We start from the raw sequence: 17,124 nt of genomic DNA on the forward strand, positions 1-17,124 counted from the left end.
GACAAGGGCTGCAGCGGCGTCCGATGCCAAGCATCGCCCCTAACTAACAGAACTTGGTTATAGTCATAACCTAACGTTCTGTATCGTTAGTGGCTTAGCTTGGCATCGCCTTCTGCACAAGGGAGGCCAAGCGGAGCCACTTGGCTGACAAATACACCCCGCTGACAGCCCCCCAAAACCATCAGAACAGGGAGGGCCGAGCCCCCCCGACCCCCCCTAATGGAGGGTAGCCCCCCTATTAGGGACGTCACGGGAGGGCGACGGACCCGACCGTGCGAAGAGGCACTCAAGCAACTCAACGCACAGGGTGAGCAGACCGTGGCTTGACCCACGACTACACACACGCACAACCCGCATGCCACCCGGGAACGAACGGAGGAACAACCTCGTTACTGCCCCCAGAATCACGGGGTCAAGGGCAAACCCAACCCCGTGGCAAGGCCGTAGCAGCGGAGCACGAAGGAAGACCCAGACCCACCAAAAGGACTGGACTCCCTGGAATGGGGGCCCGGAGAAGTCCATGATGCCAGCATCAAGACCCCACCAGGTGGGCACGTAGTGCCCCGCCCCCCACATCGCCAGCGTATTCGGACAAAGGCCCCTCAGTTACTGCACCTGGTATTCCCAGGCGGAACCAACCAGGCCAGTAAGCCGAGCGGGCCCCGTCCCCCCAATAGTACACCGCCTGGCACACTGACCCTGCAGAATAGGCAGTCAGCATGGCCGTAAGCACACAAAAAAGGTTAACCAACGGAAGCAGGCAGCGCACCGGGGAAAAACCAGGCAACAGGCTGTTAACCCTAGCCTGGAGACTGCGGACGAGACAGGCGCCAGAGGGGACAGCTGAACACAGCCGCCCCGGCGGAAGGAGCGTAAGCTGGCGGTGTTGCATGACCAAGCCTCCATTTAACAACCCCCACCCAGAGGGGTCGAGGCAGAGAAGGCTGACACGATTGGCAGACGTCATGAACGTGCAGGGGCACCCTCAACCGGTGAACCCGGGAGTTGACACTGCTCCAACACACCAGGGAATCAACCACCCCGGTGTTACCCAATGCGGTGGTTGTTCCTATAACCCCTCAAGAAAAAACTCCAAAACACACCTGCGGGTATACACCGGCTATACCGCAGTACAAGCGTTTCAGTTTCCAAAAAGGGTTAACCCAGGCCTACGGGTCGCAAACATCACTTCGGACCGGGCCTGGCGGTACGGGAAGCACAGGGTCACCAGAGGAGGTCAAAAAACCACCCCCACAGGCCCCTCTTCGCCATGCGTGAGAGAGGAGCGAAAAACAATGGAGAACCAGCCCCTAAGCACACCGTACCTGGTATTCCCCGGCGGTCTCCCAACCAAGTACTAACCAGGACCAACCTGTGTAGCGGCCGAGATCCGACGAGATCGAGCGCGTACAGAATGGCATGGCTGTAAGCCATGACGACAGTGCTGAGTAAAAACATACCCAACCAGGGTCTCCATAGCGCTTAACCCTGTGACACCCAGACCGACCTGGCATTTTTCCCCCTGAAAAAAGCCCAAGTCCCTCAGGGTACCAGAACAGCAGATCTGCATCCCCGGCGGACAACGGGTTCAACTGATCTGGACCAGCGTGACCAGAACCAGTCCCGTGCCCTAACCACGCCGACATGCCTACTCCAGGAGAAGGGCAGATATGCGTGTTGATCTTAACATGAAAAGAAGGCGCCACCCAGACGTCGGGACGAACCGCGCCTGGTGGCCCACCCCAAGGGCGTGAGACCCCACTACATATGTTCAGATCCATCCCGTCATCATCCCCCAGACATGAACGAGGATCCGTCGACAACCCACCCAGGTCATGGGATGTGGTCGCCGGAAGAGGAAAAACCCCCATCTCAGTTGCTTTATAAAAACGCTGTTTCAACCACAAGCAACTAAGGCGTGCCAGTCAATCGCCTGTTTACAGCGAGCTAGCACTATACGTGCGTCGGGACACACCCCCATCAATGAACAGGCTATTTAGACCTGTCATTGAATCCCCAAGGCGCCCAGGGGAACGACAAGAGGGGTGTGACACTCCCTAACTCCAACACTTCTGGAATAGAAAGAAGGAAGCATCAACAGTATGTATCCCAGTCTACACAGCCGGGGTAAAAAATGTTCACATTTTTACATCCCACCACCCTCCCATAGGAAAGAGACGGGGATCCCCAGAGAGACTTCCCACGCGAGCTGTACAGATTGAAAAGAATATATTGCACCTTGAGCCATGTAAAAAACTGGTTTTAGGGCCTCCGGGGAAGAGGCACCGAACCCATACACACTCAATAAACGAATTGAATCGAATATACATACAATAGAAAAGGACCCTTCTAGAGGGTCCACTCACTTTGACAATCTGAGGAGGAAGGCTCTGTACTCTGATGGAGGCTTCCTCACATGGATCACATGGAAGAAGGAGTCCGAACTCACAGAAGGCCTGAGTAGGCGCTTGGTGAGGAGGAGCCCTGACCACCCCCCCTGAAAACAGATCCATCACATGGACCTGAACAGCACACGGAAGTCCTACCAACAGAGACGCGCACGGTGACGTACTCTATGGCGGGGGAATTCCTGCGGTGCACACGCCCAATATACCAGGCCGTGGGACCAGGAACTCCCTCCCCCCCCCCCCCCCCCCCCCCGTAACGTGCCGAACCGCCACGTGACGGGAACCTTGAAGGACAGGGGGTGTACCCCTGACCGACAGAACAATGGGGAGAGGAAAGGTTACCAGTTCACCCCTTTACGACCCCACACCCATGATACGACGTAACGACAAAAAGAGAATATGACACAGTCATAGTCAGCTCTATGAAGCGTTTCACAGCTCCACACAGCGCACGAGCTAACCTGCTATCTGATTTTTACTAAGGAAAAACACAGAATAGAGAGGGCTCTAAGAACCCCGGTCCAACATACACATGTGCTTCTGTGGCCAGTACAACCCAGTTGTAGGTCACATGACACACACAACCCATCATCATCACAATGAGAGAATACATAATTCTTGATTAGTATCAACCACAGGCCTTGCTAAGCACACATGACAGCAACCAAACCAATTTCCCTTTAGGAAATAAGTTTCTCCAGCAGATTTAGCACAACCTCAGCAATCAAGCTGAGAGTTACATCGTATCCCTACCACACAAAAGACACAATTAATGCACAACATGTCTGATAGGAGGTGATAAAGTCCCCAGGGAACCGGGGGGGGAAAAACACAATCCTCCTATTTTACCCTCAATACGGCCAGTTAAAACAGGAAAACCTGTTAATGTGTGAACTCACTGTCCATTGTCATTACAGTCTGAGAAAGAACATTCTTTTACTCACTCGTCACCAAGCATAGCTTCATAGGTTAGTTGCCTTAGTAGTGAGTACACGGTACACATAAACACCATGATGTTTCTCACACAACAACCAGATCAATACATCACGACCTGCACGGAGAAGCTACTGCCAGTGACAAAAACAGCTCACACACAACCCGCAACGTATCTCAAATGCATTGCAACAACACACGTTTTGGGAAAAAACACCGTCATTCACAATACATTTAGCAAGGTAAAACCAGAAGACGTGTTATGAGGGTCTGGCCAACCCCGTACCTGCCCGGAACGCAGATCAGCGAAGTGCAGTCACAAGCCACCGTAGAACACAGCCCTCTTTGTTGACGCAATCCCCGTCTAGGCTCAGGCAGGGTTGACGAACATCCCCTGTCAAGGATGACGTCGTGGTCAAGAGTGTAAAACATGTTAAAAATCAAAGCACGTTCAACAGAATAGCATCAAGCTAACGGCTGCTCCAACCGTTCGGGTGCTATCGCTTCCGCTCGCGAGACGCCGATCTACGACGCACGCGATCAGGAGCGAGCTCCCGGCGGCGCGCGAGAAGCCAAGCTACCCCGCGCCAGGCCACCGACCGGCTAACCGTAAGCTATGAACATGTAAACAATGACATAACACTCACCCAGACAGGCCGCCGTTCTGAACCCTCCTCACTTTTTAAGAGAAAAGAGAAAACAAGACGTCAACACCGCTTCACAACGGTGACATTAACACGTCCGGCGGAATCAGCACAGTACCAACTGGCCTGTATAGCTGACTTTGAACATGAATCTGCCGCTATCGCACATTACATGCACATATCCCCTCGTGAAGGAATACTCTCATTTGGATATGAAAGATGGGGTCTTAACACGGTGACAGAGAGAATCCACTCGTCCAGAACACACAGGGATCACCAGTGTCAATGGTCGCGGCCCACTAGTTAAAACTATAATGGTCGCCAGACCAAGGCCTTCTGTCGCCTAGACGGCTAAACAAAGGACCCTAGCCTGGGGCCGGTTTCCATAAACTTTGTCTAGTAGCCCCCATAGCACTAACAGACAAGTGGAGCCCGCCAGCAAAACACTACTCACCCAACCTGGAACGCACCGCTCCTCACAACAGCGGCATGTCCGACAGTTCAGCTGTGGCCTGACAGGTTTCACCCCAACAAACACAGCAAGGAACTGCAGTTGAGAAGCATGCAGCGGCGTGCTCCCAATACGAAAACCGGTGGAGGGTTTGTAGAATGATCATCATCTTCTAGACACTCCAGTACGAAGACAATATCGCCGTATTTTCTCGAAAATAGTGAGAGAGAAAATAAAGATATGATGTCAACGTATCCTTGTTTCCCAAGCTGTTCCTAATCCAATTTCTTCCATCATGGTGTCAAGTGTGGGGATCTACCGAGGCACCTCTTCCTTGTGGTGAAAGCGAGAAGGAGGAGAGCAGGTGACCACACACCTGCTTATGAAGGTAAGCTGATGAGGGGTGTGGTCAGACTAATACTGGTATTAGAGGTACATTTGTGGTTTATTCAGTACGCGTGCACGTACGCGAGATAGTGCAGAAGGCGATGCCAAGCTAAGCCACTAACGATACAGAACCCTTTACCGGCCAAGTAACCATTTTTGGCCACTTCCCCATACAATATATTTAGCCAGGTGGGAGAGGGGGGATCTTTAATCTATGAAAAAAACTTCTTCCAGCCAATCAGCACAGGTCAGGCTATGACACAGATATTGTCACCATCCCATCTGACCAATCAGGATAGACCCTGGAGATCTGCAACTTCCTTCTTTTCACCACAGCAAAAAAATGCAATTTTTTGCACCTGCTTCTACTCTTCAAAATCCATTATTTCCTTAACAAGTCATGGTGAATTGATAACATTTACTAATTTTTGCAGTTGAACAATCATTGTAAAGGATGGGATAGGTGTTTTTTGCATAGGATTAGTGAAATCAGGATTTGTTGTTAGCTAAAAAGTGGTGAAGCCATAAGCGGTCATATGCCCCTTCAGGTGAAGTGACATAGTGTCAATTTTTAGACCTATGCCCGATGCATCTAGTCAGTCACACTTAGGGTATTACTTCTACCATGTAGTGCCATGTAGTACCCTGTAGTACCCTGTATTGCCATGTACCCTGTAGTGCCATGTAGTACCCTGTATTACCCTGTAGTATCATGTAGATTGATTAATTGATTGAAAAGTTTATTAACAGATTGCAGAATGGGTACAGTACAGTACAGCTCAATACATACAATTGTTAAGAGGATGCAGACCTGAGAAAGACTTTCGTCTTGTTTCCATCAGGGTCCCCCATTTTCAATTCATCATATGACACACACGACATACAGATAGACAGTACTGCTACATCTATACATTTATGACATACCAGATTTTCAAATACAGTACTGTTTGTGATACTAAAAAAATCCAGAAAAAGAGTGTATATACATTTGACATAGAAACTGTGCATTGGGGGAGGTTGGGTAGGTGGGGTGGGGCTGTACATTGGAGGTGGGGGGGGGGGGGGGGGGGGTTGGGTAGGGGGGACACTGTACATTGGTACTCTGTAGTACCATGTATTACCCTGTTAGTATCATGTAGTACCATGTAGTATCATGTAGTACCATGTTGTACCATGTAGTTATATAGTTTTGTCCGCTATTCTTCTTTGGGCCTTTATCGGCTACTGTTGCCATGGCAACGCAAATTCAAGAAAACTCCCAATACATTTTATTATTTATTTTAGGTTATGAAGCAGCCTGCCAAGTTTCATAGATATGCCCCCTAAGGAAAAATATGCCCCATAGCACCCACATTTTTTGGGTACCGGTCGAGGGCCTGTTCACGGACCTAACACTTTGGTTGCCATGGGTTAAATTCATGATATACCATAGGTTGCCGGCTCTATTTGGCTATGGAGAAGTACCCCTTCTTTGCATGGCTATAACTTTTTAAATTCTATTGCTACATTGCCATTATTAGGGCCCATTCAAAGTCCTATATGTATTGTTCATTGTGTAGCAACGTTAAACTTTTTCATTCACATATTCATAGTAAAGTATGGTCTAATGTATAAGTATGTTTTCATCTCTTTCTGCAGCTTTCTCCAGAATGTGATCTATAGCCCCAAATGCATTATATTGATGATGCAATACAGTTTTATGGCAATCAGCGCGATATAAAAAATTCCAACTAGACGTACTTCTAGAAGTTACTACACATCATCTGATGTTGACCGGATGGGCTAGGGGGCGTTTATAATTCCGTGGGCAGCGTTATACCAATCATCTAATGTGGGTCAAATGTTGATCATAGCAGTTAGTATCGAAGACGGTAACGTTACACGCTAAAACTCACCCCAGTCTCCGCGCGCCGTTGGGCGATCATCGTAGAGTAGACATTTTATCATTATGGGATGTAGATTTACCCGGTCCATCTCCAGCTTGTATAATGGTATATACGTCCAAATCATGTTGTTTATCGAGTTATTGGCAATCGATCGCTGTGTATTGTGACGAGCTAGAATGCCGGGACCTATAGCGAGTGCCCGGAAGTAATACGGCCGTCCAGCACAACCTCTATGCCACTTCCTGTTAAGCGATTGCGCCGATCGGCCACCAGATGGCGCTCCTGAACCGCCAGAGAGCTCAGTGGGTCCTCCTGGTGGATCTCAGGCCAGCGGAGGGGACATATGAATCCGATCGCAGATTTTTGAAATATTGATATAAGGACGCTGTAAAGCGTCCTCCGGCAACTTGAGCATGGCCGGGAATGACGCTTTTAAGCGTTTCCTGGCAGCCAAAATTTACAGGGGGAAATCTTTTTTTTTATTTTTTATTGTAGATAACTTTTGAAATAGCACCAAAATAACATTCTAGAGTTGAAATTGTGAATTTCCAGGTATTTCAAGAAGTGACCGGTAGGCCTAAAGGGTTAACTAAAGGCCACTCCTGAGGTCATAAAACAGGGCTATTGAGAGTCCAACAAGTGTCACTTCAGAGTATCATTCCTTAACTCCAGTTGGATGGAATGTTATTTATGCATGCAATGATCATTCAACCTTACAGATCGATGACACAGTAAAGCCAGACTCATGAGAGAAAAGGGAAATAATTGTCAGATCATGATGTGGTCTGGGTCTACAAACCCAGCTATGGAAATTTCCATCTGGTGCTCTCTCTCTTCCTCTCTCCCTCTATAAGTGCTGTATACCTTCCCTGTCAAATTTCGGATTGCGTTAGGACTGGCAGTAACCTCCTGACAGGTTTCCAGCTGCCTTGAAGGATTACTGAGGTATGTCCCTGTATTGGCTAATATACGATCCTGTGTTGTAGAGACACAAGCCAGGACATGACTGTGCACTGCTGTTTGGGTGAGGAGAAACACTGGCCACACCACCTGTATGTGTGTGTGTGAGAGAGAGAGAGACACGCACACACACACACACACACAGAAAATAGTGTGTCTGTGGTACAGAGAAAGAGTGAAAGAGATCATTCAAATTCTAAAATGTCTTTATTGTTGCAAATGCAATCCAATATAAAACAATATCAACTTAAAACAATACACCATCCAAATAAGATAAAAAAAAGTACGTAAAAATTAAGCCCTACCTTCTTTTACCTTCATCAGGCAAAGCATGATGCTCCACTCGTTCAGTCTCCCCAGAGAAAAGACACCTGTCCTGATCACTTGGGTCAAGGTGTGCTACATGTCTGCTTGTCAATACAACAACCCTGTGAATAATCCTTCAGTGCACTGCTTAGCAGTATGGAAGGTTTATATACAGGCTGCACCAACATCCTCTCTCAGAGAAGAGCTCAGCCTCAAGTTCCCACAGCCACCTTGATGCCACCCCCTCAGTGTGGACTGATAATGAACCTTCACTGACATCAGTTACTTTGATTTGCTGGAACTCCCCCAGCTGAGAAGGTTTAAAGGACAAGACATGGTGTAGAGCTGGGAGGTATATTGTTAAAGGTTTTACAACAACATTTTTACAACAGCGTTATCCATTTTATTTATTTATCTCTTAATCCAATATACAAACTGCACATTGAAGCAGTATCTGTGATGCAAATTGTGATGCAAAATGGAAATAGACCATTTGGAATGAAAGCAGCATGGTGACAGTGATGGAAGTCCCTCCTCACGCTCCCTGGCCCAGCTGCAACAGTCTCTGTACTGCCTCCAATCAGTGAGACTGTATGCCAGATAAGCTGCTGTTACCCATCCTTCTGCATCCTTTCTTTGGATCTTCATTTTTGGAGTGGTTTATATTTGCACATTTGAATTATGTGGCCTATTATTTCCTATGTAATACCTACATCCAAAGGTTGGCACCTGTACTTCACAACTCCTTGTCAAATAAGAGGGTGGGTCAGTGTTGTTATAAAAAGGTCATAAAATAGCCGTCACCTCCACTGATCCAAGGTGATCGACCCCCAGCGCTTCCACTCTACAACCTCTAGTACATTCAGTGGCTCTATCCCTGCCCACCTTCCAGAGGAGGGCCGCACTCTCTCCGACTCACAAGCCTCTCTCGTACTTTTCTAAAGAGATTGGAAGAGAGAGAGAGAGAGAGAAAAATATATTGCATATAACACGCTTCTGAGAAGTGCAAATATTTTAACACCTACCATTCACCTTGGAGATAAGCATGTAATTAGACTGAATCACAATGTGCAATGTTTATGATGAACTTGTAGCAATTTGCACCTGTGTGTGTAATAATAATATTGACCTCACGCAAATACAGCTACAGGCATATTGGGTTTCAAGTGACCATGAAACTCCCTTCTGGTGACTATTTAATTTCCTAAATAATATTGTCAGACAATCCCTTGACAGCACTCTGAAAAAGGTGAGTTTTATATCTGGAATTCAAAGGTGGGGTGAACCTTGTGCTGACAAGGTAGGTAGACATAGAACTAAATAAGCAAAAACGGCACAACTAAATTTTCTGCTAAGATTTGTAGCAATCGTTAATCGTGGACAAAATTTGAAGAGAGATTTAACTTTTCACTTCAGCTTTTGGTAGTACATTGCATACTGCATTCTTGTATAATTAGTATTCTGTGTTGTATTCCAATCTTGACTGAAAACAACTTTCATGCGATTCATAATCTAGTGTATGAAATCAAGTTGCCCTCCGTTTGACTGAAAGTGTGAGGAAAGATCAATTCCCAAGGCAGGCTTCCTCTCCACACTTGTCTCATCACTGAAAGACAGAAACTTGAGCCGTTGTGCTCTACGATACAACGCTCATTCATTCTGCATAAAAACCTGTTGAACAGGATTCAGGTTAGTCTGCCCATCCCTTTTTGGTCTGTGGCTGGACGCTGTAAGAGTTCTTACTCAAAAGACAATATAAAAAAACAACCAATATATTAGAATAAAAATAAACCCAGCTAGAAAGACCCAACAAACCTTAAGACAATACCTGCTAGTGGTGATGTATACAACTACTGCAACAGTAGACTGAAACTCTGAAGTCCTCTGTCTTTCACTGTAAACCTTACTTCCTTCAGACCAGCACTAGCACAACATTAAACACCCTTCAGTTTCAGTGTAAAAGAAGACATAGGGAAATATCTACAACACAACTATTCATATACCAAAATGTTTATAAACATTGTATTATTACAAATATATTTGTATTTAAAATGTATATAAAATGTTTTCTAATAAAACTTTACAAGTGGATTATTCACTTATTACATTGATTTGATCAAAATATCGTCGCTGGCGGATAAGATTTCAGGAGATGAAAAAACGAACACAGATTTGAGGGTGAATAGAGTTACAAGGTTTAGACAGATGATCGGTTTAATGCTTTCCTATTGTTTAAACTTTGTAAAACCACACACACATATGGAGGATGATCTACTGAGTTAATTTATGAAGATTTTTATTTTTAGTTACAAGGTTTTCTTCCGCCAGCGACGATATATAACATCTCTTGATGATTGCTTTGCTGATGAGTTTGAGGGATAAGAAGAAAAAAACTCTTCTTCTATAAAAAATACATACATAAGAGAATACATTAAGACTCTTTACAAATTCAATTCCATCTCTGCAAGTATGAAGAAGACCATCATATCGCATTTTGAATATGTTTCAGTGATGGAAGTGATGACAGCCAACTACTGTGACTAACTCAACTTTCCATGTGACTAACTCAACTGTCAGTCATCCTGTTTCGTACATCTGATGGCAGCAGATCCACCAGACTGTCCTCTAGTATTAACGCACTGAGCCTCAACAGGGGACAGTCCCCTATCTCTAGCGGTACATAATCCATGCGGTTCCCTTTAATCTCCAGGCGGACCAACTGTGTCAGGTTGGCCACCCTGGGGCTCAGGGAGGACAGGCGGTTGTTCCCCAGAGCCAGCGTCTTTAACCTCTTACAGGAGAACAACTCATCGGGCAACGACTCCAAGGAGTTGAAGGCTGCAGAGAAGAACTGGAGGCTCTGCAAGATGCCCACCTCGGGAGGCAGGCAGGTGAGCTGGTTGTGAGAGACGTCCAGGTGCCGAAGCTTGGTGCAGTAGAAAAGCCTGGAGGGCAGCTTGCGGAGCTTGTTCCAGCTGATGTCCAGAGTCTCCAGGGTACGGAGCTTGCTGATGTGCTCGGGGATGTAGCTGATGGAGTTGTACCACAGTCGCAGTGTCACCAGACGCTGGCAGTGCTGCAAGCTTAGGATCTCCTCCACAGTGGTCAGCTTGTTCTCCTTCAGGTCCAGCTCCTGGAGGTTGGCCAGGCTGAAGACAGCGCTGGGTATGCGCTCCAGCTCACAACCCACCAGCTCCAGTGAGGTGAGGTTGGTTAGTTTCTTCAGGCTGCTTAAAGCCTGGATCTTACAGCCTTCATTATAGATGCACAGCCTCTGCAGCTGTGCTGCCACGTCCCCAACACTGGGCGGGATCTTGGTGAGGTTACTGCGGAGAGTAAGGACTCTCAGGGCTTTGAGCCCTCTAAGGGAGTCCAAAGTGGCACTTCTGGACACCTCATTAGTAAGAGGACCACTCAAATGCAGCTCTTCCAGGCCCTGTAAGGAGTACATCCACAGGGGCACTTGTTCTAAACTCTCGAAGGCCAGACGTAGGACCCTTAAATGCTCCTTGAGGTAAGTCAGGGCAGCTAACTGGAGCTTGGCAGGGCAGTGGATCAATGCTAGCTCCTGAAGAGAACCTAGCTGTGCTACACTACCTGAGATTGTGACATTAGTGAGGAGCTCCAGCTTGAGCGACTCCACCTCTGGAACCTCAAAAACAGTGTCAGGGAGCCCCGGGAGCATTAATAGGTGGAGCTCTAAGCGGTCACTGGTGTTCTTGGCAAGGCGGGCACGTAGCTTTCTGGCAGTCCACTCGTGGTTGAGGTTCACCTGGCGAAGCCGGCTCTCGCTAACTTCAGAGAGGAAGACGGCAAAGCGCTTTGAGTACAGAGCATCATACTGGTCACTGAGATGAAGAAGGAAAGCAAAGTCGTTCTTCACATCTGGTATGTCGTTAATACCTGTCTCAAACCGTACTTGCTCAAAGGAGTATACCCTCAGAGGCCGATGAAACAGCCAATAGAGGGTATAGATGCATAGGAGGCCATAGACCGTTACAAAGCAGATATAACAGTAGGCCAACTTAGAGAAGAGGTGGGCCTTGTTGTGGTTACAGCAATAAATATCAAATCCAGTCAGCTCTGGGGGAACAGCACAACGCACCACAATCTCAATGTTAGGAACCAGTGTTGCACTGTAGATGGTAATTACGAGGAACTTGAAGACCTTGAGGCATGTTTGCAGCACATACATGACATAGAGGATATCTGCCTCCTCCACATGAGTTCGGAACTTTTTCACTTTCTCGAACAGAGCCTTGGCCTGCTCCCCTTCCTTCTTATCCAAGACAGAGGCAGCTGGCTGAGGCTCCAGAGTCTTCTTATCTGGGTTGGACTTCACAGAGGAGGACCTCAGAAGCCCCACAGTTTCTTCCTCTGCAGTCGGCCCATCTGGGGTGGATTTGGACATGGTGTTTCTCCTCAAAATAACCAACTTCTCCTCACCTCGTTCTTCAGAGACCTCACTCAGGGCCCTGGTGGTCCAGGGCGAGTCAAAACACTTCCCCAGGATGGTGACGAAGAGTTCAATTTTAGAGGACGTCCCAGGAAACTTGAACCAGAAGCTGCTGGCTACCATGAAAATCATGGTATGGATGACGACCAGATATGGGAAGTATTTCCCATACCAGTGCACAGCACGCTCGTAGCAGTAGTGGTTGACAAACACATACTGGTGGATGTCCAGGTTGTTCTTGCGGCCAAACACCTCCTGAATGATGGGGCTGACTGGCAAGACGAGTGAGTGCTCCCACGTCTCGTTCTGCCCATAGCGTCGAATGTGGCTGCAGTCAATGGCCTCCGGGGTGGGGCTGGTGAAGTGGCTTGGAAGGCAGGAGATCTTATCCTGGGTCAGCTGTGAAAGTGAATGAATGAATGAATGAATGTCCTCCCTTTCTCTGAATAAAATCTATGAAATATCCGAAATTTGAAATTATCGAAACAATTTAAATCAACATTAATTGACAGATGCCATGTTTTGTTGTGTATAACAATTTGAGACAGCATGTTTTGTTACTATGTTATTATTATGATTTCAAGTTTTTTTTTTTATGGAAAATTAAAAGTTAAAACAAAGAGAAAAAATGTCATTGGAATCGTCAGGTAATGGACTATTCTGACACATGCTTTGACTGATGAAGGTCAAGTGTAATTATTCTTGTAGAATTAGGATTTGGAGCTTATTGGTTTTTAGTGGGTAATTATTTGACCAAGCCACCTGCATTACAGGCAAAGCCCCGCTCCCCTGTGTCAAGTCTATGGGTTTCCAAAGAACAAGTATATAATCACTTTTGACCTAAGGAGCACTTCTAGAGAGGCTGCTCCAACTGCTGTGCCTGGACCTGCAGTCATAAATGTTCACTGCTGTCCCTACCAGACACCATTGTGTCTCCCTCAATTCAGCTCTCCTCTGTAACCCTCTAATCAATCCTACTGTCTCAGCTAAGGAGGGTAGTCGAGGAGAGAGAACCCTTCCCACCTTTCTTGAAAAATTAAGTAAAACGAAAAGAAAAGAAAGCAACAAAGCAGCACGTCTATTTGTTACCCTTCCTCAGGCCCTCCCCAAACCTGCTTAACTCATATCATACGTTTATTCCTGGCCTCCATGAGCCCCACCCCCCTAGCAGCTGGGCCCCAGACCCCCCCCCCCCCCCTCTTATGGATGGCCCTACCCTTCCCTCATGTTCTGAATCTAGAGAGCCAGTGTTGTAATCTTCCATCACTGTTTACATATAAAATTGTTTTTTGTGTTGTGTTATATTTTAATTTCAGTTGACATGAAACAGGAATGGAAGTCAGGTGGTTTGGGGATGACACATTAAACAGAAAGTTAGTGACCTTAATCCATGGTGACTGGGTCAGGGAAAGACTAAGGAATGTTGGTTCAGTTACACAATCTTTGGCTAACTTGAAGGTCACATAGTGTAAGAATGGTTATTGGAATGTGACACTAGATTAGACACAGGTCTCTACGGCAAGGGCCTTTGCAAACACAGTATTGTTGACACCTTCTCTTGTTGAATGAGAGGTTCCTTCAAAAACTCATTCTGACAAATAGCTTCAAATCAGTCCTGCATATTATCGGTAGGCACAGAGATGTCAACGTCAAGTGGTTGCGAAGTCAATAGATCCTATACCCCTGTACCTAATGGTATTAAAAATAAATGGTGCACACACGGTTGGTTTGAAGGAAATTCACCTGTAATGTGCATCCAAAGACTCCAATCATAAGCATGGCGATGCACAGGTACTCTGAGAAAACATCCCACCATGGCTTCAGGACCCGGAACTGAGGATTCTGTTCCGTGGCAAAGTTCCGAAACTCACCTACTGGGATCATTATTGCTGGTGTCTGAAATGAGAAAGGAAAGGCGATGGTAAAGTGAGTATAGCCAATGGGGAACTAAATGTGAGATGAAAAATGCAGTGCACCATACAACTACCACTTTTTCAGTGCAGATATGGTTTTGAGTCTTAAAGGAGCACTTCACCCAAAAATGATCATTTGTATATCAATTACTCACTCTGCGATGCCTTGAATTCATGACGATTATTTTCTTCTTCTTGCATGTCTCCATGGTAAACGAAATTTGGTTTAACAACAGCAAAACCATATCAAAACATCTGTTTACTAATTCTCTCACAATTTGTGCAGTAAGTCTCATTGCATTTTGGCTAAAACCTTGCCAACGAAAACATTTCCGGTTAAGTGCTGCCTTCAAATGGAACTTGTGTTTTCTGTGTTCACAAAGTCAATGAATGGCCCACGGTTGTGGTATTCAAGTAACGTTGTAAGTGGGAAATCGTTAGCCTCAGTGGCTTAAGACACATTGCCCAGCAGTTGCCTATAGCAATGGTGTCCTCATGACTTCAACACACTTGATCACAAACTCACAAGTTCAATTTGCAGCATTGAACTGGAAATGTTTTCGTTAGCAAGGTTATTTTTTTTTAATTTCTTTACGAAAATGCATGTTTGTGAAGTACTGAGAATACAACTGGATAAATGAGACTTGGATTATACTGCACAAGTTGTGAGATTGTAAACGGATGTGTGGTAATTGTTTTGCTGTTGTTAAACCAAATATCTGTTAACTTCAATTCATCAAGTATTTTACTGTTATTTTGGATTCTCCTTTGAGTGGAGACACGTGAGAAGAAGAAATAAACCTTCATGAATTCAAGGCATTACGGGGTGAGTAATTGATATACAAATTATAATTTTTGGATGAAGTGCTCCTTTAAGCCTATCAGACAAAACCGTGTAGGTTACTAGTCCAATTACTTTTACCAACGAAACAGACCATTATTTTGGGGCCATTAGACAAAACATTTTGATATAACCAATTGTCCCCCCCCCCCAGGGAGATCCAATGTGGTTCTTCTATGTCAAAAATGAAGAAAGGTAGTTGGTTTGATTTCTGTTATGCTGCAAACGCCCATGGTATCAGATTTTAGTATTAGGGAATTTCTCTTGCCAGTATCATATGATCTGCATATATTATGTGATGTCATCGGGACATTGGATCCTTGTGTTGTGTTCAGTACAGCAGCATGACATGATGTAGATGAAAACATAGCAATACCTTGTATATCATTGAGACGTAATTAACACAATACAAGAATGCAATGTCCCCGCTGACATCACAGGTGGGCATATTCAAACAAATTTACTCTCAACAATAACTGGCAAACTAAATGAAAGTGTGCACAAGTGTTTAACGTTTTTTGGATGTGTGTGAGCTTATGTGCTAAATAAATCACTCAGCATTGTTTTTGGTGAAGTGCCCGTTTAACTAAAGGACAGGTTTATAGAGGATATACTTTATGTAAGGCTGAATATTTCTTGTCAGCAAAAAGGATCATGTGAAAACAGCCTTGAATGTCCCTAAACGGTCAGTTCCCATACAGTACAGGGTTTCAAACTGGATAAACTAGTTTGACAACAATTGCCGAGAACAAAAAAAGAAAGGTTCCTCTCGTTTAGGGAAGGGATACAGTTGAGGTAATTGTATCGTGTACAAAGTCTAAATTAGAGAACTTAGTCCCGATCCTGATAAAGTCGTTCAGGGATTTGAAGCCAAAGTCTAATAATCTTTCGGTATAGACTATTATTCTTTCTTCAAAGTTACATAATAGGTTTGCCAACTCGTTAACCTAAGGCTTTGTAAGTAGAATACGTATTTTCATGAACTGACTTTGGCTAAATAGAATAAACGGAATCTGAGGTTATACAATTTAACGCATTTTTATAGTAGGCCTATAATAGCGTCACAATGACTACTACTAGTGAAAGGCATAGCATTCTTTCCCTCTTTGTACATTCTGAACCTATTCGAGTTGTCCTTGGATTATGATAATATATTACACGTGACAACTACTGTACATTAAAGTAGATTTGGGGGGGGGGATCAAACAATTGTTACAGGTGCGGTGCGATCAACTTACCTGGATCCACAGGTGTCAGTTGGAACTCTCCAAAACAGAGAATCACGAGGAGCGCTGTCCCATAGTGTTCAGCCAGGATTGTATCGCTCTAACTGGGGAGTAGTAGTAGTTGCGCGTCCTTCTCTTTCCCGGTTGACAGTGACTTTGACACAAGGAATTCATAAGCACAGCTTGACAGCGCCTTTTAGCATAGTTCCATTCACAGTGTAGTGTACACTCAGACAGGCTAGACTGACTCCAGTCCTACCCACGCAATCGGTCCTTTCATTTGCACGCAGGGCAGCAGCTCTATCTCGAAGGTGAGACAGGAGCCTCCTCTTCCAGAAACACGCCACCACTCATGTGCAACGGACTTCGTTTTTTTAACAGGCCTACGGCAAGGTATGAACATGACTGTATCCTACTGTATTCCTATGCTTATTTTTTAATGGCACTTATTAGTGACTTATACCATATTCTTATACCTTCCAGATACTGTAAAGTACGCCTTCGTGTAGTTATGCAGGGTTTCCTCTGATAATGTCACATTCATCTGCCAGATTCAACAAGGGAACGAGGGGTGTCGACAAGTATCACGGGAGGCCTATTGCCGGTATATTACACGTGTATACGACTTGTAATACTATAGAGACGTGTATACAATCAAACATTGTGCAAATCAAATTTAAGCCAACACAATAAAATAATATGACTAGTCTGTT

The 17,124-nt window shown here is 45.5% G+C and overlaps 1 protein-coding gene across 1 annotated transcript; it reads right to left on the bottom strand.

Annotated features, from left to right (window-relative positions):
* Positions 1-8,771: 8,771 nt before the first annotated feature.
* On the bottom strand, positions 8,772-16,693 carry LOC311232235 (volume-regulated anion channel subunit LRRC8E). The gene is made up of 3 exons (XM_084318968.1): positions 16,424-16,693; positions 14,175-14,327; positions 8,772-12,830 (listed from the first exon to the last, which is right to left on the bottom strand). The coding sequence occupies exons 2-3, from the start codon at positions 14,313-14,315 to the stop codon at positions 10,542-10,544; spliced, it is 2,430 nt and encodes an 809-aa protein (XP_084175094.1). The 5' UTR covers positions 14,316-14,327; positions 16,424-16,693; the 3' UTR covers positions 8,772-10,541.
* Positions 16,694-17,124: the final 431 nt, after the last annotated feature.

This window comes from Notolepis coatsorum, assembly GCF_963971535.1.
Source record: "Notolepis coatsorum genome assembly, chromosome: 7".
NCBI classification, from domain to species: domain Eukaryota; kingdom Metazoa; phylum Chordata; class Actinopteri; order Aulopiformes; family Paralepididae; genus Notolepis; species Notolepis coatsorum.

Bases quoted from the DNA above. Each gene is read 5' to 3' on its own strand.
- LOC311232235 (XM_084318968.1), bottom strand. From the start codon at position 14,315: ATGATCCCAGTAGGTGAGTTTCGGAACTTTGCCACGGAACAGAATCCT. The intron at 12,831-14,174 runs GTGAATTTCCTT...TCACTTTCACAG, and splicing joins TCTTTGGATGCACATTACAG to CTGACCCAGGATAAGATCTC.